Source organism: Polyodon spathula, chromosome 42 (genome assembly GCF_017654505.1).
Source record: "Polyodon spathula isolate WHYD16114869_AA chromosome 42, ASM1765450v1, whole genome shotgun sequence".
Lineage (NCBI taxonomy): Eukaryota > Metazoa > Chordata > Actinopteri > Acipenseriformes > Polyodontidae > Polyodon > Polyodon spathula.
In genome coordinates, this window is record NC_054575.1 from 1,156,637 (window position 1) to 1,175,891 (window position 19,255).

General features: G+C 39.9%; 1 protein-coding gene across 1 annotated transcript; it reads left to right on the forward strand.

Annotated features, from left to right (window-relative positions):
• The first annotated feature begins 841 nt into the window (after positions 1 to 841).
• On the forward strand, positions 842 to 12,678 carry LOC121305330 (type 1 phosphatidylinositol 4,5-bisphosphate 4-phosphatase-like). The gene is given in 7 exon segments (XM_041236940.1): positions 842 to 989; positions 6,339 to 6,529; positions 8,301 to 8,443; positions 9,518 to 9,581; positions 10,787 to 10,839; positions 11,903 to 11,993; positions 12,458 to 12,678. Coding segments are annotated over 7 exon segments (795 nt in total). The 5' UTR covers positions 842 to 880; the 3' UTR covers positions 12,602 to 12,678.
• Positions 12,679 to 19,255: the final 6,577 nt, after the last annotated feature.

Consider the following 19,255-nt stretch of genomic DNA (forward strand, 5'->3'; position numbering starts at 1 on the left):
TAACAAGTCGAGGACCCTGAGGTCCAGAATAAGTCTGAAACTGCCGTTTTTAAAAAAACAATATGCTCAGTGATTGACGGTCAGAGAGGGCTCTTCCCATTCGGTAATGGTTGTCATTCCATTGAAAGGGAACTAGATTTTAGCAACGTAATTCCAAGTAAAAATGCAACACTGACTTTGTCCCACTTCCGACTGTACATTACAGGTCACAGAAAAGCCAGTACAGACGCAGTGATTGATTTAAACTAATTATTTCAATTTGCCTAAGTACTCACAAGCACCCAATGCACACAGGATGGCGAAGGGATTAAAAAAAAAGCCAGAAATAAGATACACGTAGTTTGCATCGCTTATGGTTTGAAGCAGTTAACTGGAATTCGTTTTTTTTTTCCCCCTTCTATCTCTCTGTACTAGTTTGGTATGTAATTGACTCCTAGGAGGTTTTAATTTATGGTTAGCAGTGGTGCCATTCACCTTAATGTTAATGCGGGCGGCTTTTTTGTAAATTATTATTATTGTGTTTTGCTGTGTCTGGACTGTCATGCTGTGTATCTCTTGTGGGTTTACAGTTCTGTATAACACCCCTTACCATTAACTGCGTTATGCACCTGTTATAGAATTAAAGCAGCTGTTTGTGAATACCCTTGCAGTATAAAAACTAAAGTTAACCACGAAGAGCAAGTGAGCGGAACTAAACATCTGTAACTGAATTCCCTTGCTTTTGATCCCAGCTCTGTCCAAAGACAGCACACGGCCGCCCTCCACTCAAAAGACGCGACTTGTGGCGCTTCTTGTTATCACATGAGGAGGGTGCAGGGGGCCTCGTCACATGACACCGTGGGCTGCCACAGCATTCACCTCCCTGTCTGTAGGCACTGGTATGGCGGACGGGGAGCGATCTCCGCTGCTTTCTGATCTCAGCGATGGGGGTGCAAGCGGCGGGGTGTTACCGAGTGCGCCTCCGTACGGGATTCCCAACAAACCGCAAGGTTAGTGCAGGGGCATGCACCGGGCCGGGGTCGATGTGCAACGCAGGTTTGAGAAACGTCCCGACATGCAAACGTGAGAGATGGGGGGGGGATCCTCCTGGGCACTATGCAAAATGACAGCCCTTTCATTAACGCTGCTCGCAGTATTCGCGCAGATAACCTGCAGCCTGTGCTACTTGGTGTTGTACGCGCCGTTTCGTTTCTCGTGTATAATGCTTTCAGTCCCAAAATGTTGAATTTCACTCCAGTCTGGGCTTGTCTACCTCAGGAAAGTGTACCTGCAACACTAGGCATTGTTTGCATCATGCACCCCCTCCCCGTGTCATTACCTATGCTGAAGACGATTTGGCTCCACTTTGAAATGAATTGTTTGTCATGCCGGTGCGTGTTATGCTTACACGTAAACGAATAACTGACTCGTTACCTTTTCAAAAATAAATTCAGGTGTTGCTTAATTTTAAAGGCACAAGGGAGGAGGAGGAGGAGGAGGAGGAGGAGGAGGGGGGGGGGGGAGGGGGGGGGTTGTGTGAGTCTAAAACATGTTGTCTTTGTGTTTTATTCCTTGCGATTTTTTTTTTGTTTGTTTGTTTGTTTAAATCTGCGCCTCTGTTGCAGAAATTGCTATTTACCGAAACGTTTGTGCTGAGTTCCCGACCACGTCAACACAGCTGATATGACTCTCTGTCCTCTGAGCCAACCCGAGTGCCATACCCCCGGTGTGACTGCGCCCAGCCTATCTCCTCTCTGGGTAGGCAGGGCCAGGGTTTTAATTATGTTTTTTTTTTTTTTTTTTTGGGGGGGGGGGGGGGGGGGGGGGGGTTGTTTCTCTGGCCACCAATAGACTCTCAAACGCGACTGTAGTGGACTTCGTCAAAAAAAAGTTTAACGAGTGGTTGACTTCCACAAGATTATATATAAAAATTTTTGGTTTGGGAGAAACTAGAAGACAGTGTCCAAATAGTACGGTAATGGAATTTGACTCCCTTGTTTCGGTAAAAAAAAGTCCATGTCGCCGAACTTGGGACCAAAGGTCCTCTGAAATCAAACAAAAGACATTAGTTGTGGACTTTAGTTTGAGGCAACTTTTCTGTATCAAACCCCAAGTCTCCCCCCTGGTGTGCCGTGCAGGGCCCCGAAACCAAGTTCCAAACCACAAGCATTCATGTTCCCTCAGCTTTGAATAGTTTATTCTAGTGTAGTGTTTCTGTGTGTTCTTGTCGCTCAACGCAATAACAAAATGAAGTTACTCTTTTGATATATTATAATATGGGACAGTTTCAGGAACATATTGAGTTTTAGCACTGGCACAGACAGGTTGTGATTGTATAATACATATGTGAGACTATACTTAAAATACTGAGTTACAGTCTAGTACCCACACAACAGGACTCACTTTTGTTCTTTGGCCAGCATTAATAGACCAGTGGACAGGGTTGGAAATTGATGGAGATGGACAGAGTTAAAAGGTACCATACTTCAGTTGTAGCTTCTGAGTAATACATATCCTTCAAGAAATGATTTGACACATCTCATTTTCAAAGAAACTCATTTATCACCGTGGCATAAGAACATAAGAAAGTTTACAAACGAGAGGAGGCCATTCGGCCCATCTTGCTCATTTGGTTGGTAGTAGCTTATTGATCTCAAAATCTCATCAAGCAGCTTCTTGAAGGATCCCAGGGTGTCAGCTTCAACAACATTACTGGGGAGTTGATTCCAGACCCTCACAATTCTCTGTGTAAAAAAGTGCCTCCTATTTTCTGTTCTGAATGCCCCTTTGTCTAAACTCCATTTGTGACCCCTGGTCCTTGTTTCTTTTTTCAGGCTGAAAAAGTCCCTTGGGTCGACACTGTCAATACCTTTTAGAATTTTGAATGCTTGAATTAGGTCGCCACGTAGTCTTCTTTGTTCAAGACTGAACAGATTCAATTCTTTTAGCCTGTCTGCATATGACATGCCTTTTAAGCCCAGAATAATTCTGGTCGCTCTTCTTTGCACTCTTTCTAGAGCAGCAATATCTTTTTTATAGCGAGGTGACCAGAACTGAACACAATATTCAAGATGAGGTCTAAGTAGTGCATTGTACAGTTTTAACATTACTTCCCTTGACTTAAATTCAACACTTTTCACAATGTATCCGAGCATCTTGTTAGCCTTTTTTAAAGCTTCCCCACATTGTCTAGATGAAGACATTTCTGAGTCAACAAAAACTCCTAGGTCTTTTTCATAGATTCCTTCTTCAATTTCAGTATCTCCCATATGATATTTATAATGCACATTTTTATTTCCTGCGTGCAGTACCTTACACTTTTCTCTATTAAATGTCATTTGCCATGTATCTGCCCAGTTCTGAATCTTGTCTAGATCATTTTGAATGACCTTTGCTGCTGCAACAGTGTTTGCCACTCCTCCTACTTTTGTGTCGTCTGCAAATTTAACAACTTGACATGAATAGAACATTGAGGTGGCATATTTTTGTAATCTTATTTTATATTTCTCTAAATACACATCAAGCCGCGTTTTGTTTGATGATTGTCATTTGTTCCAGCACTATCATATAGTACAGTACTTCCCCCTTTTTATAAGGAGGCTCTGTATACAGCGGGACCAGTTACAGAACACTAGTCATGGCAAGCATTTGCCCCATAATTCCATTCAACGTGCACTTTTATTGTTGTTACAAGGTGGAGCACAAGCACGTTCTTGTAACTCTGACTCCCGACTGTAGCGTTCTTAATAGACGGAGTAGTGAGAGTGTGGAATGGGTTACCTAGCCATGTTGATGATGCTGAGTCACTGGGATCCTTCAGGACAAGGTTTTGCGTTCAAGCAGCTACTAGTAACCGCTCAAGCTCTGGTGGACCATCGGCCTGTTATATACAGCCTTTCCCTAAAGCTGAGGGAATACAAAGCCACTTTGTTTCAGGAGACTAGGTTTCAGGCCACTGCCTGGCCCACCAGAAGAAAGTTGGCAAAGTTGCCTCAAACTATGTCTCCTGGAACCAGGTTTCAAGCTACTCTTCCTTAAAAAAGTGGCTTTGTGTTCCCTCAAAGTTTCAGTTGCATGCACGCAAGATTTTTCGCAGGGGAGCATACAAACTCCCGTCATGACTGTAACAAACCCAAACAGAAATGGGAAATGAAACAAAACATTGCACAGAGGATATCTTCTTCCTGAATGGTGACTTTGCACTAAAATTTTTTTTTTCTTTTTTTTTTTTTTTTTTTTTTTAGGAAACACAGCGCTGGTCATGTAACCTTTGATTACTGTATGTCAGTTTTTTGTTTTTTTTAAAACAGGGTGCACTCTGAGATCACAGGATGTGAGGCTGCTGGTTATTCCTCTGGTCAACAAAAGCAGCTCAGGAGGGGGGAGGGCTTTTTCTTATAGAGCTCCTAAATTATGGGATGCTCTGCCTTCGTTTGTCGGGGAAGCTGGGACCGTTACAGTTTTCAAGTCAAGACTAAAAACACACTTTTATAAAATGGCTTTCTTATGTTAGTGGGTTTTGATGTAACTTTAAAATTGCTGCTTTTGTATTGTGTGTACTGTTTTTTAAATAAATAATTATTTCTATGGTCTGAGTATGCAGCTTTGTGTGTGTGACCTGCTATACAAATGTATAGTGGTTTGTTCTTTTTTTTCTGCTATTTTCCGTACTGTGCTTTGCGATACTTTTGTATAAAAGGCGCTATATAAATGCAATAAATAAATATACCTACCTGCATGAAAACCACTGGAGTGAGAATTTCAATTTTCAGTCAGTGATATAGAAACGATAGGAACTCTTGTTTGAAAATGTTAAAACACTTTGTGCTTTAATCAGGCATCTCAAGCAACTTAATAATTTAGAAGCGCAGAATTTATTTTTAAAAATAAATGTTCCAAGTGTTTTGGATCCTACAACTTTATCTGGTACGCTGTGGAGTTCTAACTCACTGTAAAAAAAAAAAAAAAAAAAGTCCTTTCACTTTGAGTCAAGAGTTTTAAATTAAAATGAAACCGAAGATTGAGGTGACATTATTTTTTTTTGAAAGATGTAGAAGTCAAGATTTAAATTATTATATATATATATCTAAGTCCTGAATTTGAGCCGATGATAACTCACAAATATATATATATATATATATATATATATATATATATATATATATTATATATATATATATATATATATATAGCACTCCTATATCCAAAAAATTTTTTTAAACGACCTTATAACAGTTGTGCTATATGTCGTTTCATTTTACATTGTAACAAAGTGCCCGCCCCTGTGTATGTTATCTGTTATGTGTTGCGTGTGGTGTGTTTAAATGTTGGTGTATAGACATTGGTACACGGGATATGAACGGGTCTGTGTAACACGAGTGTTTAAAATGTATATGTGTATTTAGGCACGAGGATTGCACAGCACTTCACGTGCAAGTAAAATGTAGTAATATGTGAGCACGGGGAATTTCACTTTATTAATTCACGTGCTGGGATTCAAGTGAATAATTAATTGGTAATTGAATCCCAGCACAACAGTATATATAGATGCACGTTTTCACATACTCGCGGTTGTTGTGTGTTTGGGAGTGGAGAACGAGAGAGAGAGAAAGATAGATAAGTGTAAATATAGATTTCAATTGTTTGTGTAGCGTTCGTCCACTCTGTGTTTTGTCCGTATCTATTCGTTTTGCTTGTCTGTTTATTTTGGCGTGAAGTGCCGTGTCCTGTCTTTTGTTTGTTAAACCCTTTTCTTTTACAATAAACCGGCGCCAGCCAGCGCCATCATCATTTCATTTCATCCGTCCTGTGTTTCATTCCTTTTCCTGGTTCTGATGCCGTCCACTTCGACCGTCTCTGTGACAGTAATATAATGCGTTTCTTATGAAGATTGAAAGGCGTTCTAGACTTTGTGTTAATTTCTTGTTGATTTATTACCTGTCTGGTTTACCATTACAAATTTAGTTGGTGAATGAACCTCTGTTTTTTAATTCTAGCTTTTGCTTAATAAAGTATTCTTCGTACAATGATTGTTGTTTTCTTGTGAAGCACCTAAATTCTGGAATGCCCCGCCTTCTGTCTGGGAAACACGGACTCCCAACAATTTTATTAAATTTGTGTTTGACTGTTCTATTTCTACAAACTTCTTTTATTTAATTTTTTTATAATTGAAACTACATTTTTCCATTCAATTTCTGTTCTGTCCAATTCTGTATTAGACTGTTTTTTTTTTTTAATTGTTTGTGTGTGTAAAGCATTTTGGGATCCTTGTGATGAAAGGCGCTATAGAACTGTGAGTTGTTGTTGACCTTTCCCTGCGTGATGCTCCATTAGGACTGCTTGCTGCTCTTGTGTTTTAGGATTCCCAGAGTTCTCCAGCTCGCAGCCCTCAGTCCTGCCTGGTGAAGACCCGCCCCCCTACTCCCCTATGACCTCTCCAGAGAGCGGCAGTGCCCCCATGATCAGCTGCCGCGTGTGCCAGTCACTCATCAGCGTGGAGGGCAAAATGCACCAGCATGTCGTCAAGTGTGGGGTTTGTAACGAAGCCACGGTGAGTCCTGGTGTTGCAGTACACTCTTGGCAGTCAGCAACCAGAAACAGTAACAGAATGCTTAGGCACTGTCTATTGCACAAAGTGTAGAGTACAAATCCAAGGAGGTCATGATGATAGAACAGGTGTCGTTTAATTAGTGTCACCTGGAGTTATAAAAGAGCAGTTGGACCTACATAGAAACCAAAAAGCAGTACAGTTGTTCTGTCATTTCAGGTAATGATCACATGCATTATTGAAATAGACCAAGCGCTCCAGATAAGGTTTTGGGTCATTTTGAGTAATTTACTCTCCGATTTAGACACGGTGAGTAAAATGCAACGTTGCCTTGAAGTCATGACTAGTTTCAAGAGATACTGTGCGTGCTTTAACTGTGCTGCTGGAGCGCTCTAATTTCAGGACTTAAGTCCTGATAGCACAATCTCTCTTCCGGGTTGTCTAGCGGCAATAAGAAGTCGTGGGACAATTGGATCAGTCTTTCCCAGCCTTGTCATTGGATAAAGCTACGCACTAGGAACAAAAAAAATTGTATCCCTACAGTTTTGAGATACATGTAAACAAGTACACAGCGCGTATTTTGAAATGGAAGAGGAGGATGACAAGATCGAGAGCAGGCTTGTACTTTGACCATAGGTACACCACACTGCATTACTTCTGTATTTATTTATTTGTTTGTTCGCTAGCTTACAGTGCTGGCCACATTTGTCTCAGCCCATTGTCTTTGACTGCTGCTTTCTGATCACCATATTGTTCAGTTTTCTATAGACTTTTTTTATTCGCTGTTTGTGATTCTGTTGAATTCTATAGCTTCTATATAAATGATTTTTTTCTTCATAATGAAAAACAATATTGAAAGTTAGGAAATATACAGTGCCAAAAGTGAAAGCCATGCATTTGTTTGCTTTACAGTGGTGGCCACATTTATTGCAGTAGTCCAGTATAGGCCACATTTATTGCAGTAGTCCAGTATAGGCCACATTTATTGCAGTAGTCCAGTATAGGCCACATTTATTGCAGTAGTCCAGTATAGGCCACATTTATTTATTTGCTTAGTCTGGACCTCTTCCATATAATTGATGACAGTGCCTATAAAAAAGAGCTTGTAGCTCTTCAACACTAAAATCTGAAATGCTCGCAACTAACGTTCTAAGTTATTTTAATTGTTATGATTTTTTTGGGGCTGTGGCTTAGAGCAAAAAAAAAAACATTCCCAACAAACTACATTATAATTAGAAATGGCTAGGTAATGCCTTTCTGTGGATATGTCGTGTTTTAATGTCCGATTTAAGGTTGTCAAAATGCAAGAGCTAAAACTCAGCGGTCCTGTGCATGCCCATATATGGACATTCTGCTTAGGCAGCAAAGGGTTAATGCTAACATGTGGGGTATGCATTAACTGCAGCCTGACATTTTAACTTTTTGGTACAAAAACTTGGTGTTACAGTAATAAAACAACAATTATTCTTATTTGCTTTATTGATAGCAATGTGGCTGAGAAGCAAACACAGAAACTGTTTTTTTTTTTTTTTTTATTTATTCATTTTTAATTCCAGCTCTGTGCGGCAGAATTGCTATGCCTATTCATTCCGCATCAAATTTAAATGTCGTACATCATTCGTGTCTTTTCAATGCGTAAGTACCCTATACACGGCCTTATCTGGAGTGCTGAATAAACCCATTAGAACGGAATCCAAAAGCTTGAAGCTCCTTTGTGCGTTGAGCATCTGAAGCATGTGTAAAGTTTTGAACCCTCGTCTTTCTTGTTTTCTAGCCCATAAAGAACGCTCCTGCTGGGAAGAAGTACGTGCGCTGTCCTTGCAACTGTCTCCTCATCTGTAAAGTGACGTCACAAAGGATAGCCTGCCCCCGTCCATACTGGTGAGTAACTTACCCCCCCCCCCACCGTGTAAAGCTGTAGGAACAAAAAAACCACTATGTGGCCTGGAACTTGGTTTCAGGAGACTAGGTTTCAGGCCACTGCACGCCACACCAGGAGAGACTTGGGGCTTTGATACAGCAGCCTCAAACTAGGTCTCCCGGAACGAGGTTTCAAGCCGATGTTCCTGAAAAGTGTCTTTATGCTTCCTCACCTTTACAGACTCCAGGGCTTTAGTGCTTGACTTTCCTGTGTGGATTTTACAAGGGACGGGCAAAAATGTAATATTTACTACAGAAAGTTGTCTCGCCTTAAGGTCCCTGCCAGAGGGTGTATTTGCAGAACTTGTCCATTGCCACAGTTCCTTTTTTGCCATGTATAATCCTCACTTTTTAAGGTAATTCTTCCTGCTTCTTGTTTTTTTTTCATTCTTAACACGACCTCCATGTTCAAGCCTCTTCAGCATGTGGTTGAGCACTATGAGATGTGAGCCATATTAAAAATGAATGTGCTTAAAGAGGGCGCACACATAACAGAATGATGCAAAGGGGGCCAAATGCACAAGAGGGTCAACAGAAGATTTGATACAAGTGGTGGGGAAAAACAATAAATTATTAATATTAATAGTTATATTTATTATCCATGTAAGCTACACAATATTTGAGACAGTTTAGGCTTTTATGAATAGAAAATGTATCTTAAAACTTTTCAATTTCAATATTTTATACTGTGTATGTATGAGTATTACCACATACCTGCGATTCCCAGTACAAAATGAATTGGCTTGTGAGAAGTCAGAAGTGACAGGGAGACACTAGGAGGAGTCACAGGAACTTTTTTTGTCAATCGATTATGTGTCCTTATAAAACAGTATAGCATTATGTATATATATATATATAATATTGATATTAGAAATAAATATATCTGTGTAGTTTAACATCCAAAATCTACGAATAAACTTGATGCTTTTTCTTTCAAACGTCACTGAAATCCCTATGACGGGGGGGGGGTAAAACAAGAGATTGAAGTCATTTGCTCATTATTTGGACCCAGGACAAGGGGGGCCGGGTGGGTGGGTCCTGTTCCCCGGGCCACCCACCCCAGAACCGCAGCCCGCGGGAGCGAGGGCCCGCGGGAGCGAGGGTGACCTGCGGGCACTGCAAAAACACCTTCCTGGTACGCTCTGCCCGCGCTCCTTTCTTTAAATGGTTTTCAGTCCTGCCGGAACTTGTTATATTGAGGGCAACCAAAAACATAGAGCTATGAGACCGAGTGATACAGCTGTGGCCAAAAGTTTTGCATCAAATATTAAAAAAAAAAAAAACACCTATATGAACACAATTTTGATTTTTTAACATCATGTTATCGTAGAAACTACAAAATGATAACGCAAAAATCAATCTTTATCTAATGTAGCACCTTTCGCAATAAATAAATGGACAAGGAGTATACAAAGCTGAGAATACAATAAAAGCAGTAAATGCAATAAAACAGTCAAAACATAAGACAACGGAAGAAACAAAAACAAGGTAGCAAATCTGCAAAAGTCATTTTAGGATAAATAAGATCATTATAAAAATAAAAGAATATATAAAAATACATATTTCAGTCTGGTTTTAAAAGCTACAGCACGTGGGGTTTCCCTTCCCCTAGGCAGATCAATTATGTTCCTTTGTCTTCATGATGTAGTTTTTGTTAGGAAATGTACTGACCAACTGTGGGACCTCCCAGACACAGGCGTCTTTAACCTGAAATCATGTGAAACACCTCAATTGCACACAGGTGGACTCCATTCAACTATTTATGTGACTTCTAAAGACAATTGGTTGCACCAGAGCTTATCTAGGTGTGTCATAGCAAAGGGGGTGAATACTTATGCAAACGATTATTTTCCATTTTATATTTGTAATTAATTTAGAACAATTTGTAGATTTTATTTTACATTATGGACTTTTTTTGTAATGATCAGTGGCAAAAACTCCTTGTTGAATCCATTTTGATTCCATGTTGTAACACAATAAAATGTGGAAAAGTCCAAGGGGGGGGTGAATACTTTTGAGAGCCTGTGTGTGTGTGTATATATATTCCACCGTGCTCTTTCGTTATTGAATATCTGCATATCTTTTTTTTTTTCCCGTTCCTTTCTTACATAACACTTGTGCAGTTCAATACTTTTGCATCAACAAAATTCAAATGGACGACTTTTTTTTTTTTTCAAAAAGTTGTTATAATTTGCCATAAAGTAGTTACAATTGTGTTATCTTATTATGCAATGAGGATTGATCAATTTAACAGATCGTGGTCATCGTTTTTTTTTTTTTGTTGAGTCCCTGATTTCGTAGACCTACATGCAAAATGTTCTTGCTGCTTGTTTCTTTCAGTGGACAGAATTCACAGACAGGACATTAGCACGCTGCCCGCACTGCAGAAAAGTGTAAGTGATACTAACAAAGCTGTGATTATTCACTTGTGATTATTTATTGCCAAGTCAGAGGGAGACTATTCCCTTTTTAACAGAAACACGAGCAGCCATCTGGACTATACAATAAGGTATATTTCAGAAAGAAGACATCCACTTAGAAAAATTAACAGTTTATTGATTGTGAAAGATACGCCTTATGGAACATGAACATGATAGCCGAAAAATACAGAATACATTTACATTACAATTTGGCCCATGGCCTTATCCATTGGAGCTCGATAGCCAAGCCCCTATGCTGGCCGAGCTGACACGAATGCAATACAGTGATTAAGATTGGCACAACCAGCGGGCAGGACAAGTGGCACTTGGGGCCACATTCCCCCTAGACAAGGCACTCTGCAGGGTGGTGGCAGGGACCAAACAATGAAACGACAGGGGTTTGTGGGCAGAGAGACCTATTTAACTGGTCAAACGTATGAGATTGATGGGTGGAGACTCCTTTCGGAAGGTCAAGAAGTTTCCAATTCTTTCCTGAAAATGCAGTAAAGTTTATTCTATGGAATAGATTATTAAGTACTTTCCTCGTTTTTTTCCGACCCCAAAGGTCCAAGTGGTTGCAGAGCAGTGGCTAACAAATACAGCTGCTTGATACTAGATAATAAACGTAGCAAATACAGTGAAGCAAATGCTTTCGAAAAGATGTATAGAAATAACACCACCACCAACTTACATGGAGATAGCCTTACACTGCAGGTAGTTTTTTTTGTTGTTCTTTTTGCAATTAAACAATTTTAAAATGTATTTTAGATTTTAATAGTTGTATTTATCTTATTTAAAAACAAAAAAAACTGTTTTATGTTTTTATTCAATTCCGTATTGCACTGTTTTTAATTAAATGGTTTAATTGTGTTGTGTGTGTAGCGCTTTGGGATCCTTGTGACAAAAGGCTCGCTAGAAATTGGAACTGTAGCTGCTGTTGTAAACCAGTTTTGCAGTTAGATTCTGGATAGGTTGTGGTGCGAATCTCTTTGTAAATGTGCTTGTTTGTAGTTTTAATGATCTTGCTGTGTTGCAGGTCCTCGATTGGGAGAAGATACCCTCGTAAGAGATGCTTGTGGTGCTTCTTGTTGGGTCTCCTGTTTGTCATCACTGCCGGTGGCCTTGTAGTAAGTCAATTGTCATTCCATGTGTGATATATATATATACTTGTTCATCTTCAGCCTTTTTCAATCCACTGCTGGACGAAGGCCTCCCCAAGATTTACCCTTTTAAACAGCGCGTGTGAAAATAAATTGGACCCGACGCTCCAGACAGTGGCTGAATAAATGCCCGCTAAGGGTTAGTGTTTTAAGTGTAAAAGTCTTGGACAGTATTGCATGTTTCTACTGTGCATTTTTTGCATCTCAATTGTGCATTGTTTCTGACTCTGTCGTGCCTTACGTCAATTGAAAGGATTGTTAATGGCTGTTATATATCTGGGTAACAGATGTGTACCTGGGTAAGGGATATCAGAGTGCTGACTGTATATTAAAACTCTGAAGCGGAAATGACTGCGTGTATGAAAGATGAGTTCAAAGACGCGGTGTATTGCAGTATATCAAGTCTCACGGCCTGTATTCTTTGTTCTCAGGCTGGCACGTGGAAGCCTGCTCGGCAGTATGGTGGAATCTACGCTTCCTGGGCCGCGGTCGTTCTACTGGCGGTCATCTGCATGGGCCGAGCGTGCCACTGGGCCTGTATGAGGGTCAGCCAGCCAGTGCAGAACTTTGCATAAAAACAGCAGCACGTTCTCAGGAGGGGAACAGAACAGAGCGAGGAACAGAAGAGAGAGCCTTTTCGTGAGGTGGTCAGGAGGGGGGAGGGGGGAGGGGGAGGGGGGAGGGGGGAGGGGGGAAGGGGCAGGGGCAGGGGCAGGGGCAGGGTCTAAGTCTTCCAGTCAAAGGCATTGGGAAATGAGAACCGTAACCCATATGTCTCCGAAGACTCAAGAAAATCTTTTAAGTTTTAATGGGGGGGTTACCCGAAATATGAACATTGGATGAAAATCGTTCTACTCACTTTGAACAAGTATCATTTTAACTAATAAAGTGTTTTGGTTGATTTACCCGAAAATTTAGATTTAACCAATCTTAAATGCTCGTATTGTCTAAAAATTAGTATGTTTTTAGCAATATCTAGTTGTGACTGACATAAGCGAATAGAGCGGGACAAAAACAACCTGAAGTCACAAAAATTCTTTTGGTGTTGAAAATTGTTTTAAAGTACTTTTTTTACAACTGTTTTTTTTCCCCTATGTGCTCGGTACCCCTAAATAAAGCCATACCCAGGTTTCGTTGCGAAATAACCCTTGTTTGCAACATTTTATTCCATTACTGTTTTTAGTTCAACTGCTACAAACTATTCCGAGTGTTCAAAACGTCTAAAACTTGAAAGAATAATGAAGAAAGAATAATCAAGTTATACATCCCATATCACATCTGTATTAACCTACCAGTATTTTGTTTTAGCTTATCAAGTACCCATACAAGTTCAAGAACGTTATCTTTGCTTTACTGAACATTTCTTTCCTATACTTTATAAGTGTGCCACTGCCTTGCACTGACATATAGAACAGGTTCCTGTATATAGTAAAGTCATTCAAAGTACTCCGTTCAAACAAAATGTGTTCTACGTTGTTTGTGTGGCCATAAACACTTTCCTCCTATCAGCTCATATTTCTTCCGGCATTTGAAGTTTGTCTTTGTTTCGTCTCCAGTCATGTTCATCGCGATTAACAAGTGTGTAGCATCTTATTTTTATTCTAACTGCCCTACTTTTTCCAGTCGGTCACCTGCATTAGTGTAGCATTGCAGTTACAGTGAACGGAAGACTTGACAAGTTTTCTAGCCAATAGCGATGGATCCCGGGGGCAGGCTCAGTCTCGACGTTAACAAATCAGTGGCTCGGGAGGGTGGGAATAAGGAAATTCATAGAGACTGACAGCTATTGTGTTAACAGTGACGCAGTATAGCTGTGACTTCTTTTTTTAGAGAGAACAGGTCAGTCTGAAAGCTTGTGTTTAACATTTAAAATGACTAAGGTTATCGAGAGATTTAAACTTTGAATTAGAACAGTGGTTTTGTGTTTCTACCTAGCAACATGACCTGAATGCCGTAGATACTGAAAATAAACAATAGTGTTACTAGTCACGCGTTTCTCAGTTGTGATTGAGGTGCATGAATGGCTTAATAGTTATCAATTCCATTTTTAAAGGAGAGTAGAAAGATTGGGGTAAAACACTGAAAAGCAGAAGCTGTAGGTATTTGCCTTTGTATATACCACACCCAGAAGCTTACTTGTGCACATCCCCCCCCCCCATCTGTGCTCAAAGTACTCTTTTTCAAACCATAAAACCTTACAGGTTTGTTAAGTAATTAACCAATTCAGCCTGGAGTTTTCACTTGGTAAAGTTCTGAGGAATCCCCTTCTTCTTATGGTCCAATATATATGGCTTCTATGGCATTGCTGATCAAAGTCACCGTTTCACATTTCAAACAGGATACAAGTGAAATAAACACTCCTTAAACATTCCCTGGGTATTCTGTTTATATATATATAAACAGTAAATAGTTCACAAATAAAAATCGGATACATGTTTTAACATAATCTGTACATCTTGCATACAGTGTCTGTGTTCCAGTTGTAGCCTAAAATCCGTAATTGACCCTCAGCAGGTCTTGTTTAACCCTTTAGGGTCTGGAATAAAGCCCTGGGCTGGAACTGGATTGACCGATTCTGTCTGTGTGTGGTGGGAAGCCGCTGTTGAAAATAACTTTTAAGTGATTTGCCTAGGTCCCGTTCCCCCCCTGCAAAGGTTTTCAGTAGAGGCATTTCTGCAAACGTCATAAACTTGCTCTCTTGGAGCGTGATTTGCACAGCTCTTTTGCATTTGCACGGTACGTACAGCAGCGTGCGCTTGTGTTAGAGCACCCCATTGCTTCTGTAGTTCAGCAGCGTGCGCTTGTATTAGAGCGCCCCATTGCTTCTGTAGTTCAGCAGTGTGCACATGTATTAGAGCACCCCATTGCTTCTGTAGTTCAGCAGTGTGCACATGTATTAGAGCACCCCATTGCTTCTGTAGTTCAGCAGTGTGCACATGTATTAGAGCACCCCATTGCTTCTGTAGTTCAGCAGCGTGCGCATGTGTTAGAGCACCCCATTGCTTCTGCAGTTTTGATTTTGTTGTGCATATGAAATCAAACCACTGGAGCTGAAAATCTTGGAAAATCAGTTATCGTCTAATGCAGGGGTTCTGTGCAGGGCAGGGAGGGTTAATCTCAGGAACCTATTGTAGTACATTAACCATTAAGAGCCATTGTATTAATTTGAGGACAGGCTACTTTTTTGTAGAAAAAAATGGCGTTTTTAACTGGCATCTACTTGTTGTGTTTTTTTAATTCTCAAACTATTGTTGTTATAACTTTTGCAATTAACAAAATTATAGTAAGTTAAGTCTAAATGTAGCTGTTAATTCTGCAAATATAGCCCAGATGACTATAACTAGGGCTTCTGATTTTTAGTTTTAACTGATTAAAACACCACAGATTAAAAAAAAAAAATAGTGGATAGCCAATTAGCACAGAAGAAACAGTGGGATTGGTTAATAAATTCACGTTGACTTTACCCTTTTCCCATTAAAAAAATAAAACCTACCACAAAAATACATTTCCCAGTGCTGCTGGGCAATGTCCCGCCTTCCTGACTTGTAGCTATCATTGATTCGTTCTGAATACTTTAAACCCGCCCCAACTACTGAGTGACAGCACATTACGACATTTAGAACATAAGAACATAAGAAAGTTTACAAACGAGAGGAGGCCATTCGGCCCATCTTGCTCATTTGGTTGTTAGTAGCTTATTGATCCCAGAATCTCATCAAGCAGCTTCTTGAAGGATCCCAGGGTGTCAGCTTCAACAACATTACTGGGGAGTTGATTCCAGACCCTCACGATTCTCTGTGTAAAAAAGTGCCTCCTATTTTCTGTTCTGAATTCCCCTTTGTCTAATCTCCATTTGTGACCCCTGGTCCTTGTTTCTTTTTTCAGCCTGAAAAAAGAAACAAGGACCAGGGGTCACAAATGGAGATTAGACAAAGGGGCGTGGAAATTAGACAAAGGATTAGACAAAGGGGCATTCTTTTTCTGTTGGAGACTGCGCTTGCGAGATTTAAAACATGATTACAGTCAGGATGGAGACTTGTAGCAGGATTTAAACGTGTATTAGTTAAGATACGGAGGATTTAAAACAGAATTGTAGCGAAATGTCTCCACACAAAAACCCCAGAAGAATGTGTCCGTGACCAGAGGGATTTCACTGTGGAAGACACTAAAGGAAAGAAGGTACAACTTAAGTGTGCAAGTACTGTCCAGTTACTACTGTACATATTTTGCCACAAAAAAAAAAAACACTCAAGCATTTTGGAAAGTAACCGAAAACACTAATCAAAAACGAAAGCCTCGGAAAAAAACGATTTACATAAAAATAGCTAAAAATAAGCAAAAATGCAATTAATAAAACCCGAAAAACAAAAGCCCTAAATGTAGCCAAAGCTTAAAATGATCAATTTCTTGGTGTGTTTCTCACCCACACTGATAAAGCTCCATTTTCTATGTGTTGAGCTTCATAGCCGACATGATCTGATTTACGGGCACATCTGACTTGACTGCCCTCAAAATAGGAACTGCAACATCCCTTATCCTCTAAAGCTGAGGGAGCACAAAGCCCCTTATTTCAGGAACAGTGGCTTCAAATCTGCTTCCAGGAGATCGGGAGACCTAGTTTAAGGTTGCTGTATCAAACCTCAACTCTTTCCTAGTGTGCCCTGCAGTGGCCTGAAACAACGTTCCAAGCTACAAAATGGCTTTGTCTTCCCTCAACTCCAGAGAAAAGGTGGTGCCTCCAGATTGATCCTCCCCCCTCATTGAAAGAATTGTCCCATCAGTTCAGGACGATCTTGAAGCATAGAGTGAACTTTTACCCCTGTATCATCTGCTAACTGAAAGGGTGGCCCCTCCAGTCCAGAACAGGTTTGAAACACTGAGACTGAGTTGCCCTTCCTTCATCCCTTAAGAGAAGGGGTGCTTCTATAACCCAGAGGATAAACATGTCAGTGTCCAGTACCCCCTGTTTAACATCCATGAGCGTGAATACATTTCACGATAAAACAAAATATGTAACCACGCCTGGGAAAAGAGCACAACTAATTCATCTTAGCAGCTGTTCGGTTTAGTTTGCACATTAACTGGAATGTTCTTTGTGGAACTAACATTCGTTTTGTAGATATAAATGAAGAACCCATTTGTAAATATCTGTTCCCCCCCCCCTTGTTTTCTTTGAATCTTGCACTAGCATTCAGATTGTTTTATTATGATTTTATTATTATTTTTTTTTTTTAATTGAACGAGCAGATTGATTAAACCACCATGACTTCAATGTTAAGAACTTATTGTAAAACTCAATATAGCTGGATGTCAATATCCAAACTGGTGTAGGTAATAATAAGATGTAAGTAAATGCATCAAACCTCAAAAGGTATGTCCTGTCCTCTATTTAACAGTACTGTGTTGTATTAACTCTGTCCGCTGTTGTTTACCTTTTTGGAGTCTGTATTTAGTTTTTTTTTTTTTAGTTGTATCAAAAGGGTGACGTGTTTATACAATAGTGTACACATGTATTATAATGCCCCATTGCTTCTGTTTTGAATTGTTTTGCACATGAAATCAGACCACCGTGACTAAATGTCTTGGGGAAACTAAAAACACTGCAAGTTAGTGATTGTCTAATTTAATTCATGACTTTAATTTAAAATAGTAAGAAAAGGAACACATAGCCACAAATGGTGAAATGCATGAGATGTGTTAGAAGTTGGTTAAGATGCCTAATTAAAGCCCAGAGCAGAGTAACATTTTCACACACTGGTACCAATTTTTTCTGTATCTCTGATTACTGAGTGGTTGACACGTCCACATATTCCAATGTCTAGATTATCTTTTTGATGTAATTAGACATGTGATTAAACTCTGTGACAAATGGAAGCAGAGATTGAATAAATGTTCAATCGACTTGGTCCTACTATTAATTAAACCAAACTTGAAAGCGAACAGGTGACTGCAGAAGTATCCCAGGTTTAAGTAAAACTACCGGAAATGATGACGTCTGAAGATTACAATGGATATGCAAGAGGGTAAGAGTGTGGGGATCAGATCTCATCGTTCAGTGCTGCGAGATTGTTTAAAGAGGGCACTCGCATAACAACGTGGATGCAAAGAGGACAAACGCACAAGAGGGCCAACAGAAGATAGGATAAACAATGAGAAAATGGCAACACACACACTGATTTCCAAGCACAATGACTCGGACGGGAGACTGCGTGGCATCCGAGGATTGGAGGAGCGGATGCTCTCGTTAACCTAGGGGTCACGGGCGAGGGTATAAATAGGGGGCGTAGTGATATTGTTAAGGTTTATATAGTCAGGTAAACATGGAATAAACTTCTTTGTTACGCTGTAAGGATGAGACCAGACCATGTTTCAAATATTAACAATGTTTACAGTTTATTAGTTTAAAATACCCACAGTACATTCTACATTGAGCATTATTGTTTAAATACAATACTTGCCACTAGCCTTAGCAGAGATAGGCAATTGATCAGATTAGCTGAACCTCTGGAGAGACAGCCTCAGACACGGCACCGGTGGTCCACAATGCTCGTGGGAGGTTCTGTCTGTTGCCTCTATGCCCAGTATTTATACTCTAGCAGGCTCAGAGCTTATGCTCAGAGCTTTTTCTTCTGTTATCTTACTAATTATAATAGCTCAGCAATAACAATAAAGCAAGGCATGAAAATAAATGACCATGACATATCTAATTACTTGTCTTCATTATAACGATGAAAATATTATTTGACAATTATTATTGCAGTAAAGTATCTTATTCCTGCTTCCATTGTCCCACACCTACATGCATGGTGTCAATTTATAAAAACTGTTAATGTTACAAAATAAATAAGGTTTATTAAAAGGGAATTAATAAGATCATTTGCAAAATAAAAATAACTTACTTTTACTAACCCAGCCCCAGTTAATCAAATCTGCTATTGCAACTTCCAATCTGAACCACAGCAAGTTAATGTAAGACAGATGGCCTTTTCATTAAAATGCAATTTCCTCTTTTTTATGAAGCAGTAATGTTGCATAATTAGTAACGAACAACATGAGCACACATCCATTAACCCTACAAGTTGTTAGTCACTTAAGAACATAACGACAGGAGACCATTTCACCCCTTAATGCTCGTTCAAGACCTAGTTGCTGATTAATCTCAAAAGGAGCCCAATGATTCTGCCTCAACAACATGGCTAGGCAGTCCATTCCACCCCCTCACCACTCTC